Genomic DNA, 14,259 nt, shown 5'->3' on the forward strand with positions numbered 1-14,259 from the left:
GTTGTGCGCTGCATGTTTTGGAGCAGCTGGGGGCCCTTCCTGGCTCTGGGTGTCAGCCTCAGAACTGTTCTATCTCTGTTGGTTTCTGGAGCTCCTGATGAGCTCTGACAATTGGTGAATAACGGTAGGACTGTGAGCTCTGGCCATGTGCCCCATTTCCATCCCTGCTTGCCCACTTCCGCCCACTCCATACCCCTGGCCCAATCCTGACATGCCCCCTATGCCAGGGGCTGGGAGCAGAGCTGGCTTGGAGGCCTTATGCCAGCTCTACACTGGCTGGGGTGTCTTCCCAGGCAGGGCATATTCTCCATGGGCTTTCTCAGGGAGCCATTTCCACCCCTTCTTAGGCTCCTTTGTGTTGCCAGAGTGCACCTGTGCTGTGGTTTAGGCAGCCTTGACAGAAACAATAGCTGGGTTTACGTGATGTTACAGACATGTGAATATAAACCCAATGACTGGCTGCCCCTTTCTGGGAGCTTCCGACACTAGAGGGCTACCTATCATATCTCCCAGAGCTGCAGCCTGGGCCTTCCTCTTTTCCTCCTCCCAACGCACACATGTAGCATGCTTTGTGAGCAGACGCTCTGATGTTACAGAATGAAGGTTTGATGGAGATGCGTGCTATTAGCTTTTTAATATAGGGAAAGGGAATATTTTTTTGCTGAGGGCTGTCTTCCTTCTTTTTCAGTTGTTCTCTTCCCTGTATCCCATTGAAGACGAGAGCAGGTGAAAGAGAAAGACATCCCCGTGGAGAACTGAGAGGTCTCATTTGTGTTCCAACTTTTCCTCCCCCTGAAAGGTGAGTGAAGCCATGTTTGTTTCCCCTTTGAGCATCCCCTTTAGGCAGATAATAGCACTTAGCATTTATGCACTACAGAGCACTTCACAAGCAGCCCTTACAATGCAGCTGGCGGGAAGGCTGTATTTAATGGTTCATAGCTGTTTTCAGTGTCATAAAGCACCCAAGGGCAGAGGTGATAAGCAGCAGGATGACATTTTTTAAAATAAATCCTAGCTGGTAGATGAGGGAGCGCTAGTGGGATTTTCGTTTGGCACAGAGAGGTTAAGGGCTGGATTTTCAGAAGTGCTGAGCACCTGTAATTGCCCTTCAGCTTCTCTGAAAATTAAGGCCTTAAGTGATTTATCCAAGCCCAGCAAGTGGTTGGCAAAACCAGAACTAGAATTTAGTTCTCAGGTGAGACTATCTTGTGCATTACGTATGTGGGTGAAGATGGGCTGTGAAATCCACTATGGACCTTACAGTACAGCTACACTGCATCTGTCCAGCACTTAGCTACTGTGGCCATGGGTGCCACCAAAAGGTTGAACAGCTATGAACTCTATTTTCTGCCTGACTTGTGTTTAACTGGGGAGAAAATAAAGACACATCATTGGGCACACCCTGGATGCTGCTTGCCTCCTAGTTGCTATTCATTAAGTGTTGCCTTTTATGGCCTGGGAGTTATTTAATTTACTTAGGTTAAGAAACAATGCCTTACCTCCTCATCCATTAGACATAGCTTCAGGGCAGGTTATGCAGAAAAGTCTTCAGGACCGGCTTGCTTTCTTTGCTGCCTAATTGACTCCTGGTACTGGGCAGGTAGAGGCAGATTCATTGAGCCACTTTGTGTGTGTGACTAGACAAGTGCCTATAACCTATTTGAATGCAGGAGCATGTGCTTTCATAGCCTTGGCATGTGCACATACATAGATGAGCTAACAAAATCCAGTGGGCTGGGGTGGGACCCCACAACAAGATCTTGAGACGCAGGTGCCTCAGCCCAGGATAATGGATGCTACAGTACCATGTTTAGGGCTGGACTGTCAAGTGCCACAGTTGGGGTTATTTTCGAAAGTGCTCAGCTCCCACTGTGTTACTTAAGCTATGGCTACACTTGCAGATGTAGAGCGCCGGGAGTTGAACCAGCCCTCGGAGACAGCAGCAGGGAAAGCACTGCTGTGTGTTCACACTGTGCTCCTTGTGACTGTGGAGCGTGTCCACATTAGCAGCTCTTGCAATGCCACAGACAGCAGTGCATTGTGGTAGCTGTCCCAGTGTGCAAGTGGCTGCAGGGTGCTTTGGAAAGGGTTTGCAATGCCTAATGGGGCAGGCAAAGCGTAACATGATGCCGATTTCCCAATCCCATTGTTCTATGGGCATCCTACTAGATTGCCAGCTGCTTTTCAAATGAGGGGGTGGGGAATGTGACAGGGAGTGTGTTGTGTGTTTGTGGGGGGAGAGACAGTGTGTTTTCGGGGGCTGAGTGTGTCAGCATGCTACCTTGTAAGTTCAGACAGGGGGAAGGGGAAAACCCGACATCAGCCCCCACCCACACTCTCTCTCACACACAAACACAAACACCTCTGCAGCAGGAGCATTCCACAGTAAGGGTTTGCTTTGTGTCCCTGGGCTGTCAGAAACGAGCTTTGAAAGGGGATATCCGCATGCCTGCAGTCAGAGTTCAAAACAATGACCAGAGTGCCCACTGGACTTCAGGGGATTATGGGACGTTTCCGGAGGCCAATCACAGCACAATAATGCCACACGTCCTCCACACTCACACCCCTGTGCTCCTGCCGGGGCACAGCAAGCTCTGTGCTTCTCATGGAGGTGGATTACCAGGAGCGCTGCAGCGTCCAGGCGCTCAAAGTGCCTTGCCAATGTGAACACCTCAGGAGTTATGGCACCTGGGCCTGATTTAATGTGCTCTAACTTGCAAGTATAGACAAGGCCTTATGGCCATATTGTCGGAGGAGCTCAGCACCCAGCATGCCGAGGCCCCAAAGGATCATTTTAATGCTCCACATCGCTCCAGGGCTTTTCCAGCAATGATGCAGTTAAACATCATGGAAGGCATGGATGCTTACCACTGCTCAGGATCAGCTTCTTAGGTGCTTGGGCAAGGGGTTCAATACAAATGTATCTTTTCTTTGTCTATTTCCCTGAAGATGGGTGTTGCTCCCTACAGGGCAGCCTGGAATAGCCTCTCGCAAAGAGCTAGTCAACTCTGTGTGGTACAAGGAAAAGAAAATGCATTACACACACAAGGGAGGGTCCAGAAAGAACCATGTGTTTCCATGAATAGTTTCCTTGGCTAGTCACCAAGCATTCAGGAGCAGCCTGTACTGGCTAGGAGGAATAGATCAAACGAAGACAGCCATGATTGCTCTGTGATTCATTGGCTACCACCCTTCCATGAATCATCTGTGCTTCATAAACCTGCAGCTGTTCTCTGCCTGCTCTTTGAAAACACACAGAGAGGAAGACCTCTTGTGTGCTTTTACTGCTCCTCTTGTCAGAACAGCTGAGCTTAGTTCTGCAAGATCCTCTGAAAAGTCCTTACCTGAGGCTTGTTAGAAACATCTGTGTGTGAGAGAGGGAATTTCCCAGGAGGCCTTGAGCAGTGGCAGAGGTTTTGGTGTAGAGGGTATGTAGTGACTGCCTCACCCAGGGTTGATTAGAGCCTAAGTTGAAAGTCCATTGCCCACCCCCTACACCAATGCACAAGATTCTGGCAAGTCTGACATCTCCCACTTTAAATACATGGGACCCTTGGGAGGTGTCAATCAGCAGCGGATCTGGCCCAGGGCAGGGAGAGTGAAATACTAAAAAGGCAACCCAGCGACAGTAACAGGCTGTACTTTTGCTGTTTGGCAGTGAAGATGTCATCAAAGAGCCCCTGTTTTTTTTGGGGGGGGTCAGGGGGATGGAAAAGTGCGGTCACCTAGTTAGACTGGGAGATTGGGTGAAGTGAAAATCTGATCCCATGGAGCTTAGGGGAAGTGGGTGCATTGTTCAAGATACACGGCAGATCCTCAGCGGGTGTCAATCAGCCAAGGGAGCTATACTGATTTACACTCACTGAGGATCTGGCTCACAATGATAACTTGCCGGTACTCAATAATGACAAAAATCGAAGTCTCCAATCCAGATCTCATTATTAATTATTGGTGTTACAGTAACACCTAGAGGCAGCAGTGAAACTCAGGGCCCCATTGTGCTAGGCTTAGTGTGTGTGTGTGTGTGGAGAGAGAGAGAGTTTACAATCTAAATAGACAAGACAGGCAAATGCTGAGAGGAGACACAGAGACACTGAGCATGACTTGCCCAAGGTGTCCCAGTAGGACTGTAGCAAAACCAGGAATAGAACCATGGTCTCCTGACTCCTAGTCCAGTTCATTAGCTACTAATCCACAACACCCCTCTTCAAATTATGCTCTCCTCAGGGCAGCCCAGAACCATAAGCCGCTGTGTTATTCCTCTGCCTTAGCCAGTGTGCTTTGTGGGCGATTAGACTGTGTCAGCTCCCTGCCACACCAGTCTGTCCTCTTCAACCACAAGCTCCTTGAAAATCCTCCAGTCTTAACCTTGCTTTGCAGGTAGAAGTCAGTGAACCCCAGTAATTGAGTTCCCCAGAGATGTCTGTCTGTAGTTTCTAGTCCCTCTCACTGGATACTCGGAAATTATTACATTTGCTGCCCCGAAAGAGACAGTGTATACACCAGCCTGCTAGGTTAGCTGTGTACTCTCTATATTTAATATAATAGCACTGAGATAGTTTAAAGTAAAACTAAGAACAAGTTTATTAATAAAGAACAGAGATTTAATTGATACTAGGCAAGTATAAAAGAGAGAAAAAAGGGTTACAAAAATAACATATTTTCTAGAGCCTAAAATGTAATTCCTTAAAAGTTATACCTTTGCTTAAAACAGTTTCTCACTTAGAGCAAGTTATCAGCAGCTCCTGGTCTTCAGGCCAAGAAGATCTACCATTCACAGGCTCAGAGGTTGCTGTTCCCCTAGTGATGAATGACTAGAATGTCTTTTTGTTTCCTCTATATTTTCTGTTGTTCATTGTCTTTGTCTCAAGAGCCAGGAAAACTTCCTGGGCATGCAGACTCACTAAACTGTTTCCTCCTCTACTTGATTGCTTTGTTTACCTTATCTGTAAATGTACTTTCATTGTTCTCTGCCTGTAATCAAGCCAGTCAACAGTGAAATCCCCATTCCTTTGGCTAGGGCAGACATGCTGTATACACTGCCTCCAAAACACATTTGAAGAATGTGTTTCTAACACACACATACACACACACACCTTTATATACAACCTCTACATACATCACACAATGATTTTTGGGACCAGCGTGTCACCAGTTTACATGTGATACCTTACACAGACATCTTTTAATTATATATCATCACAGCGTGTGGGGGTAATGAGTGTGTCAGGCCTGACACAATTTATGTTATATTTGGGCCTTTACCAGCGAGTATTGAGGGGCTCTTAGGGTCACACCTCGTCTCCCACTCAAGCTTATCTCTTCCAATGATATCCCGTCCTGAGGCATCTGACTGTCTCTTGGGAAGGGAGGGGAAAGGCTTGCCTTTCCCCCGCCTCTTCTCTGTATTAGTTGCTGTACATACGTTATAAGGATACACCGTAAAGTGCTGTATGGGGTGAGGACACCCTGCTGCACCTCTCAGGAATCTCTTACTCCCAATATGTAGCAAGCAGAAGAGCAATTCGCCGGTACTGTTTACACTGAGTGCTCAGCATAGGCTTTGGCTTCAGAGGGAATTAAGAGCTACACACACACCCCCTTCCTGGAGACACCTCACTGGGGGTAGGATGCTGATGAGGACAAAGAACCAAAAGGCTCCTCCTCGCTACATGTTGTTGTCATAGTGGTTTGGATCTTGCGGGGAGTGTAGGGGAAATCTAGTGCTGGTGGAAGTAAATCACTGGTAGCTTGATCCAGAAATAGCTGGGATAATTGCTCAGCAAGCTTCCCTCTCACACAGATCTGCCTGCAACTAAACCTTAATCCACCACGCCCTGCTATTTCATTCCTGCATCCCCTTACGCAGCTCAGCCAGTTCACCTCAACTTTGACTCCTCTTCATCTCTTACTCTACTATTTCTAGTTTCTCTCCTTTCTCCTACCCCCACCCCTACCCCCCGGGTTGTGTTATTAAACCTCAGACCTAGCCTGCTGCTCCTCCTCCTGTCTTTGGTTTGGATCTTCTCTTGGGGAAAAATGGCCACTTGTGTTGCCTCATATCCAACTGTTGGGTGGATTCACGATGTGAATAAATATCTACTAGGGACTAAGACATATTTCCATCACTGATTTAACGTACACTTACATCCAGGTTGCTGTATGTGAAAGACCAATGCACCAACCTACCGTGGTTGCACTTTCTAACTAAAGCTGATGCAGTGTCAGGTGACTGCATAGTGCGGTTCTTTGTGGGAGCAAGAAAATGTTGCGGGGGGCATCTGTATCCTGGGATCCTATGAGGGTAGGAGTGGGCTCCAGTGTTGGGTGCTGGATGGTTCAGGGGATTAGCAAGGGTCTATTGTAGACTTTTCACATCTAGGTTGCTAGTTCAAATCCTATACAGCTTGGCAGTAACGGTTACAATTTCCTGGTTATTTAGTTAAATGAGTTTGTTGATCTCAGGAGGGTTCACATCACAATTTGCACTCCATGGCCCCCTTCCTGGCAGTCTTGGGCAATAGGTCAAGGACAGCATGGGCCCTAGAGACTGAATTACGTAGAGATTGTCTAGGCAGGTGTAGGCTGAGGCACACGGACAGCACAGTGTGTAGAAACTAGCCCCGCTGCTGCTGCTAAGTGTTCTGTGGTTAAACAAAGATTTTGGGACTTTAAATCTGTCACCTTCCAGGAACCTGAAATTCATAGGACCATTGTTTAAAAGGAGGGAAAAAACCCTCTGATATTACAAGTCTGTTCAGAGCAGATGACGGCACTATCATCCGCTCCCTCATGCTTTTGCTCAGCAATGTGGTAATTAATCTTCTCTAAGGGCATGTCTATGCTGGCAGAGTTACTGCACCGGGAGTGACAGCGCCGCTCAGAGAGCGCTGAAGGGAAACCGCTGTTGTGTGTTCACACTGTCAGCTGCCCGCATAATAGCGTGTTCACACTTGCAGCACTTGCAGCGGTATTCGGAGTGGTGCACTCTGGGCAGCTCTCCCACAGAGCACCTCTTCCTCTTCTGCCGCTAAGAGTTGTAGGAAAGCGGAGGGGGTCGTGGGGCATCCTGGGTCCTGTCCCAGTGCCCTGTGATGCATTGCTTCTCATCCCAGCAATCCCTGTGCTTCCGTCTGCATTTGGCGCCTTCTTTCAATGGTTTCTGTATTGCGCGCCCTGCCTCTTCGGGCTGCAGGAATGGATCCCGAACTATTGACCAGTATGCTACTCGCTCTGACCAACCCGTCACGAGTGGCAGTGGAGTTATACCTTAAACTACAAAGACAAGAGGAGTGTGACATTGATCTCACCACACGTAGTAGCTATGACACAAGATTGCTTGTGGCATTCACAGAGGTACTGACCACAGTGGAACGCTACTTTTGGGCTTGGGAAACAAGCACTGAGTGGTGAGATCACATCGTCCTGCACATCTGGGGATGATGAGTAGTGGCTGCAGAACTTTCGGATGAGGAAAGTCACATTCATAGGACTGTGATGAACTCACCCCAGCCCTGCAGTGCAAGGACATGAGAATGAGAGCCGCCCTACTGTTGGAGAAGCGTGTGGCGATTGCATGTGGAAGCTGGCACCTTCAGACTGCTACCAATCAGTCACTAATCAGTTCAGAGTGGGAAAGTCTACTGTTGGACTCGTGTTGACGGAAGTCTACAAGGCCATTAATCGCATCCTGCTCCGAAAGACTGTGACTCTGGGCAATGTGCGTGACATTGTAGATGGCTTTGCACAAATGGGCTTCCCTAACTGTGGAGAGGCGATTGATACCATACATATTCCAATTCTGGCACAGACCACCTAGCCACTGAGTACATTCATTGGAAGGGGTATTTCTGTATGGTTCTCCAGGTGCTTATAGATCACCGTGGGCATTTCACAGACATTAACGCAGCCTGTTCCAGAAAGGTTCATGATGCATGCATCTTTCAGAACACTGGCCTGTTCAGGAAGCTGCAAGCAGGGACTTTCTTCCCGGACCAGAAGATCACCGTAGGGCAAGTCAAAATGCCCATTGTGATCCTGGGAGACCCCACCTACTCCTTAATGCTGTGGCTTATGAAACCATACATGGGGCAACTTGACAGCAGCAAGGAGCGGTTCAACAACAGGTTGAGCAAGTGCAGAATGACTGTTGAATGTGCTTTTGGCCGCTTAAAAGCCCGCTGGCGCTGCCTCTGTGGGAAGCTGGACCGATGACAATATTCCTGTGCTTATAGCCGTGTGCTGTACGCTCCATAATTGTGAAGGGAAGGGTGAAAGCTTCACTCATGGCTGGACCGCAGAGGCTCAGCACCTGGAGGCTGAGTTTGAACAGCCAGAGACCAGGGCTATTAGAGTGGCACGGCGCAGGGCCATAAGGATCAGGGATGTCTTGAAACAGCAATTTGAAGCTGAAAGCCACTAATGCTCGTTGCTATGCTCGGGATTGCAGTGCTTGTAATGCTAGGAGGTGATTGGTGCAGACAATGCAGACAATTTGGGTTTAACATAATTGTATGTTGCTTTGCAGTGTTCTTTTTGCTTTCAATTAATAGAATAAAGATTGCTTTCAAACCAACACAATTATTTTATTAAAAAATGACAACCGGAGGAGAGAGTCAAGCCAAAAAAAACATAAGCAGTGAGGGGGATAAGGGAAGGGAAGGTTCCAGGAGATGGAGGGGTCGCGGGATGGCTAAAGATTTGTGTATGTCCAGGGGTCATATCCAACCTTCTCCTTTGGAATACAATGCAGCGGGTACTGTGCTTCAGCTGGGCCAAATTGCAGAGGGACAGGTGTTGAGTGCCGTGGGTAGTGGGAGTCTGCAGTGCTGGGCTGTGATGGGGGAGGAGCGGAATGCCGCGGGTATAGACTGGAGTCAGGAGGTTGATAAGAGTGTGTTGGTGGTGTCTGGGGGGAGCATGAGAAAGAGTTTTGCAACAGCGGCTGCAGGGGAGGGCGGGCGCAGAGCTGCTTGGTTTGCAGTGCTAGTAGCGCCTGGAGCGTGTCTGCTTGGCGCTCCATAACCTTTAAGAGCCTCTCCGTGGCTTCATTCTGGCGCGCCGTGTTCTCCTTTCGGCCCCTCTTCTCGCTGTCCCGCCACTCCTTCAATTCCTGTTTCTCGGCAGTAGAGTGCATCATAACATCATGCAGAAAGTCCTCCTTAGTTCTTGGCCGCTTTCTAATTCTGCACAGCCATTCAGCCGGTAACAAAGGGGGAGGCTGGACTCCCACGGTCATCTCTGTGAAGTTTAAATGCAACATTTTACAGAAGCAATATTGTTTGCAACACATAGAACACTAATTCAGGGATTTAAAACACAGTCAATACTCTTACACCTCTCACTAACTGGCTGACTCCAGGCAAGCACACATGAGCCACAAGACCCCCAAAATGATGAGTAGCGGCAGGGCCAGGGTAAATCACGCGTCCCGGACCCTGCTGTACACTGGGCACGTGGCTCTTGGGGAGAGCCAGCACTGTAGGGGGTCTTGATAATCATTTCTGTCCCCACACTTTCCACAGGATGTGATCGTTATGGAAGAGGGTGAGCAGGGAATTAAGGGAGGGTCTTCTCCAAGACTGCATCTTCCGCCCTGGCCCTAATGCGGCTCGCCTGTGTGCAGTAATGGTTCCCCCACTCCCTCTCGTGATGGCACAGTGGTGCGGGAAATTTACCGTTAATGGGGCAAGAAACAAAGCAGCTCTGCTGAAGAACCTGCAGCAGTGGATTGCCCAATATCTCCACAAGAGTTTCCTGGAGATCTCTGAGGGAGATTCCCATGAAGTGACGGAGTCAATCAACTGCCTGTTCCGCCACTCAGACTAACATGTGGTGGGAGACATGCCTGCTTTCTGCAACCCTCCTTCCCCGCACCATCTCGCTTCAGCAATTCCCAAAATCAAATCCACTTACCAGGGGCCTCCTCTCCTGTTTGTGCTTCACCAACATCTGACAGCTGTGACTGGCTAGTCTCTGGGGTAGAAAAGAGCTCCTGGCTGCATGCATCTCTGACCTCCGAGTCATCCTCTGTCTCTGGGTCATCCCCCATACATCCTCATCTAAGATTTCCTCCTCCTGGCTTGGTCCACTTTTGACTGACACGTGAGCCACTGAAGTATCCACAGTGGCCTTCACAGTGGAGGTGGGGTCACCGCCGCGTATCGTGTCCAGCTCTTTGTTGCGCCGGCAGCTCATGGGCGCAGCACCGGACCAGCGGTTTGCCTCCCGTGCCTTGTGGTAGGTGTTCTGCAGCTCCTTCACTTTGACCCTGCACTGCAGTGTGTCCCGGTCATGGCCCCTTTCTGTCATGCATCGTGAAATCTGTCCGTAGGTATCATAATTCCTCCGGCTGGAGCGCAGCTGGGACTGGACAGCCTTCTCTCCCCAAATGCCGATGAGGTCCAGCAGCTTGGCATTGCTCCGGGGATCGCCTGGTGCATGGAGCAGGCCTGGCCACTTGGAAAGATGCACTGAGACCACTGCACGAGTCAGCGAGCAAGCAGGAAGCGGACTTTCAAAATTCCCAAGGAATTTATAGGGTGGGGATGATGGTTGGTCACCTGAGAACAGGGCAGCAGAGTTCAACCCGATGACCAGAGAGGCAAGAACAGGCATTGTGGGACACCTCCCAGAGGCCAATTGCAGCACTGTAACCGACCACGGTGTCTATACTAACAACAAGGAGTCCGGTGGCACCTTAAAGACTAACAGATTTATTTGGGCATAAGTTTTCGTGGGTAAAAAACCACTTCTTCAGATGCAACACTGGTCTACACTGGCACCGCAGCGTAGTAGCCCCGGTGCAGGAAGCTGCACGCCTCTGGTCGGGGTGGTTTTTTTTTTTTTACAGCGCCGTGCAATTTCCGCACACAAAGTGAGTTGGCAGTGTGTACACCTAGGAGTTACAGCGCAGAAAGCTGCTTCACTGCGCACAAACTTGCCAGTGTAGACAGGGCCTTGGTGACAGTGGAGTTGCCCAGAGGCCAGGGGAAAAGAGCCTGATAGTTATTCTCCCCGATAAATACCTCCATCTCAGAGCCACTCCCATCCCATGTGAAGTGACTTTCTCTTGCCAGCTATGGTGTCATATCCTCTTCTGGGCAAAATGTTTCCCTGTAAAATCAGGACAGGCTGGGGCAGATCAGCTTTGGGGATGGGTGCATTCCCATTACTGCATTCCTATGGCTGATTTGCTGGCTCCTAAAACACTGGCCTATCCTGGATGTTTGCTGACCAGAGAAAAGCAAAGGGAAATTTCTCCCTGCAGTGGGCTGACCTGCCTTTCCGAAGGGCTTGTCTACATGTGCAGCGCGATAGCTGCACTGCTGTAGTTCTTTAGTGAACACACAACTATGCTGATAGGAGAGCTTCTTCCATCAGCATAGTCAATCCACTGCCATGAGAGGCAGGAGAAACCCTCCTGTCGACAGCGCTGTCTACACCAGGGGTTAGGTCGGTATAACTGCGTCGCTCGGGGGTGTGCAATGACCAGCAGATCATATGAAACCAATTTGCATGTGCTCTCCCTCCTAGTATTCGTTAAAACTGACCTTGGGAGCCAGAGCTGGCTCATGGAAAGGGCTTAGGGCCTTCATGATCTATAGAAGTAAGGGATAACATACAATTAGTAAGGCTATGTTGTAGTCACGGGTATTTTTAGTAAAAGTCATGGACAGGTCACGGGCAGCAAAAAAAAATTCATGGCCTGTGACCTGTCCATGACTTGTACTATACCCCTCACTAAATCTTGGGTGCTTGGGGGGAGGGGCCGCCCAGGGGCACCACAGGCGCTCTGTGGGACGGGGCGACCCGTGACCCCCGCTGGTGCTCGGGGGGGTGGGGGTTGGCGGGCTGGCAGGCTCCCTACCTGGCTCTGTGTGGCTCCCCGGAAGCAGGGACATGTCCCTTGGTTCCTAGGCTCAGGGATAGTCAGGGGGGCTCTGTGTGCTGCTCCTGCCCTGAGCTCCGGCTCTGCAGCTCCCATTGGCTGCAGTTGCAGGTGGAGGCAGCACACAGAGCCCCCAGTCCCTCCACCTAGAAGCCAAGGGGCATGTCTCACTTCCGGGCAGCCCCCTGAGGTAAGCGCCACCTGGAGCCCTCACCCCTTCCCGCGCCTGAGCCCCCTCCCACACCCAAACTCCTGCTGCTGTTGTTGGGGGGGGGAGGGAATGGTGGCCCAAGACTGCCCTGAGCTGCTCAGGTGGCCCCCGGGCCAGCCGCACTGGCTGCTGCAGAGGTCTCAGAAAGTCACAGAATCCGTGACCTCCGTGACAGACTCACAACCTTAACAATTAGCCATTGGAACCCATTGCAACAGGATATCTCTTGGGCCAAATGCTTCGCAGGATTCCAAAAAAGAATTGGATATTTGTTAGGCTAACAAGTCCAGAGTTATAATAGTCAGGATTAAAAAGGGGCAGGAGTTTGGAAGGATTATAAACTTTCCAGCTTAAGGGTTTAAGGCAACCTCTATTAAGTTATGGAGGTTAGGAGGGAACTTTTCTAGGGGGCAGATACCCCACAATTGTGAACTGCGGGATTTCTTGCTCCTTCTTCTGAAGCAGCTGATGCTGCCTGCTGTTGGAGACAGGATACTGGACTGAATGGACCAGGGGTCTGATCCAGTCTGATGATCCCTAAGAGAAGTGTTGACATAAAGGATTTAGGCTCAGGCAGAAGGGGAAGTGGTTGGTACAGGAGTTCGTGCTGGTGATGGTTGTTGAGTGTAAGGAAGAATTTCAGGGAAGGGACTGAGTCATCTGGACAATGTCTAGGATGGGAGGATTTTTATCCTGAGGGTGAATCACACTTGTATAGTGCTTACTCTTTCCTGTCCACGAAACTCCTCTCCGTTCCCTGATTTCTTCTCATGGAGTGATTCCTGTTTGATCTGGATAGTGGATGTAGTTTTGAACAGGCCTGGGACTTGCATTTCCTTTGTTCAAATAGAGGGGTGGTAAAATGAAAAGGGGGAGGAGCATGTGTCCATTTTCTTCCTGAGATGTTTCCGTACTGTGATGTTTGGGATTGCTATTACAGTAGGCAGTACAGTGCCCCAGTCAGGATTAGGGTCCCATTGTGCTAGGCTCTGTGCAAACATGTGGGTAGCCTGGTCCCTACCCCAAAGAGAGTACAATCCAACTGCAGATGAGCCATAAGAAGTGTGCCTAACAAATAGCGGGAGGAGTGGATGGGTGATAACACAATAAGATGAGATGATTACACAACCTCTCTCTGATTCTGTCAAGGAGCGATAGAATGGCCATCAGGATGCAGGGGGTTCATTTTACAGCAATGAGACTCTTTCTGGAGTCCCATCACTCACCATGCTGGGATTCCTTGGTTGGCCACCTCAGCACAGGCTTTGAGGAGTGGTTGCTGTTTGCAAGAGGAGAGCAGTGATGCCGCCCTGCTGGGAGACAGGAAAACTAACAGGCTTTTCTTCTTGTGTCACGTTTCAGAGATCTGCTGAGCCGGGAAGATGCGCGAGTACACGGAGAAGAAGGAGACGTGCGGCACTATCTGCCTCAAATACCTGCTCTTCATCTTTAACTTCTTCTTCTGGGTAATGTGCCAGCTTTTGTGTGCCTCAGCCCATTTGTGTGCCTCACCACATCCCTCGTCAAGGGCTCCATCTGTTGTTTCAGTGGCCAGGGTGGTGGGATAGATAGCATGGGTGAAATCCTGGCCCCACTGAAGGCAATGGCAAAAATTCTGCTTGACTTCAGTGAGTCCAGAATTTCACCCCAGGTATCTGACTAGACCCATGCTGCCAACACTGGGGAGAAGGACTATAACCTGCCTAACCAGGAGTAAGCCCTGAAGTGATCAGCTATCGACAGCAGTGGGTGGCCTGAAAAAGTGCTTTTTGCCCACTTCAGGGGATGGTGACCCAGGGCACAATTCTTAAGGCATCAGATACTCCAGGGCAGCCCATAGACACAGGACATCATTCAGTTCCTCTCTCGTTCTGCCCAGCAACATAGCACAGGCTGGCAGTGGAACGAAGATGGCTAGGCTGGGATTATGGGGGTAATAGCTGCGGTTATGTCTACACTAGAATTTTTACCTCAAGTTAACTGCTGGCCAAGGGATCAGACTATTGTCAGCCACAGACATTCGTGGGCTGGAAGAAATGATTGGGGAGGGTCCAGACTAGCCTTTACAGAGGAATGAATTATGAACTGCCTCAGTGAATTGGCAAACAGGTAAAAACCTCTAGGGAACACAAGGCCCATAAAGAGGAAGGGGAGCCTG

General features: G+C 49.7%; 1 protein-coding gene across 2 annotated transcripts in view; it reads left to right on the forward strand.

The window, feature by feature from the left end:
- The window catches only part of CD151 (CD151 molecule (Raph blood group)), a 63,146-nt gene that overhangs the window by 23,430 nt on the left and 25,457 nt on the right, over positions 1 to 14,259 (forward strand). For both annotated transcript variants that reach the window (XM_048854952.2, XM_048854953.2), the window contains exons 2-3: positions 689 to 799; positions 13,464 to 13,567. In XM_048854952.2, the coding sequence (XP_048710909.1) occupies positions 13,484 to 13,567 (84 nt within the window). In that variant the 5' untranslated portion in view covers positions 689 to 799; positions 13,464 to 13,483. The remainder of the gene's footprint in view (positions 1 to 688; positions 800 to 13,463; positions 13,568 to 14,259) is intronic.

This window comes from Caretta caretta, chromosome 6 (assembly GCF_965140235.1).
Source record: "Caretta caretta isolate rCarCar2 chromosome 6, rCarCar1.hap1, whole genome shotgun sequence".
Lineage (NCBI taxonomy): Eukaryota > Metazoa > Chordata > Testudines > Cheloniidae > Caretta > Caretta caretta.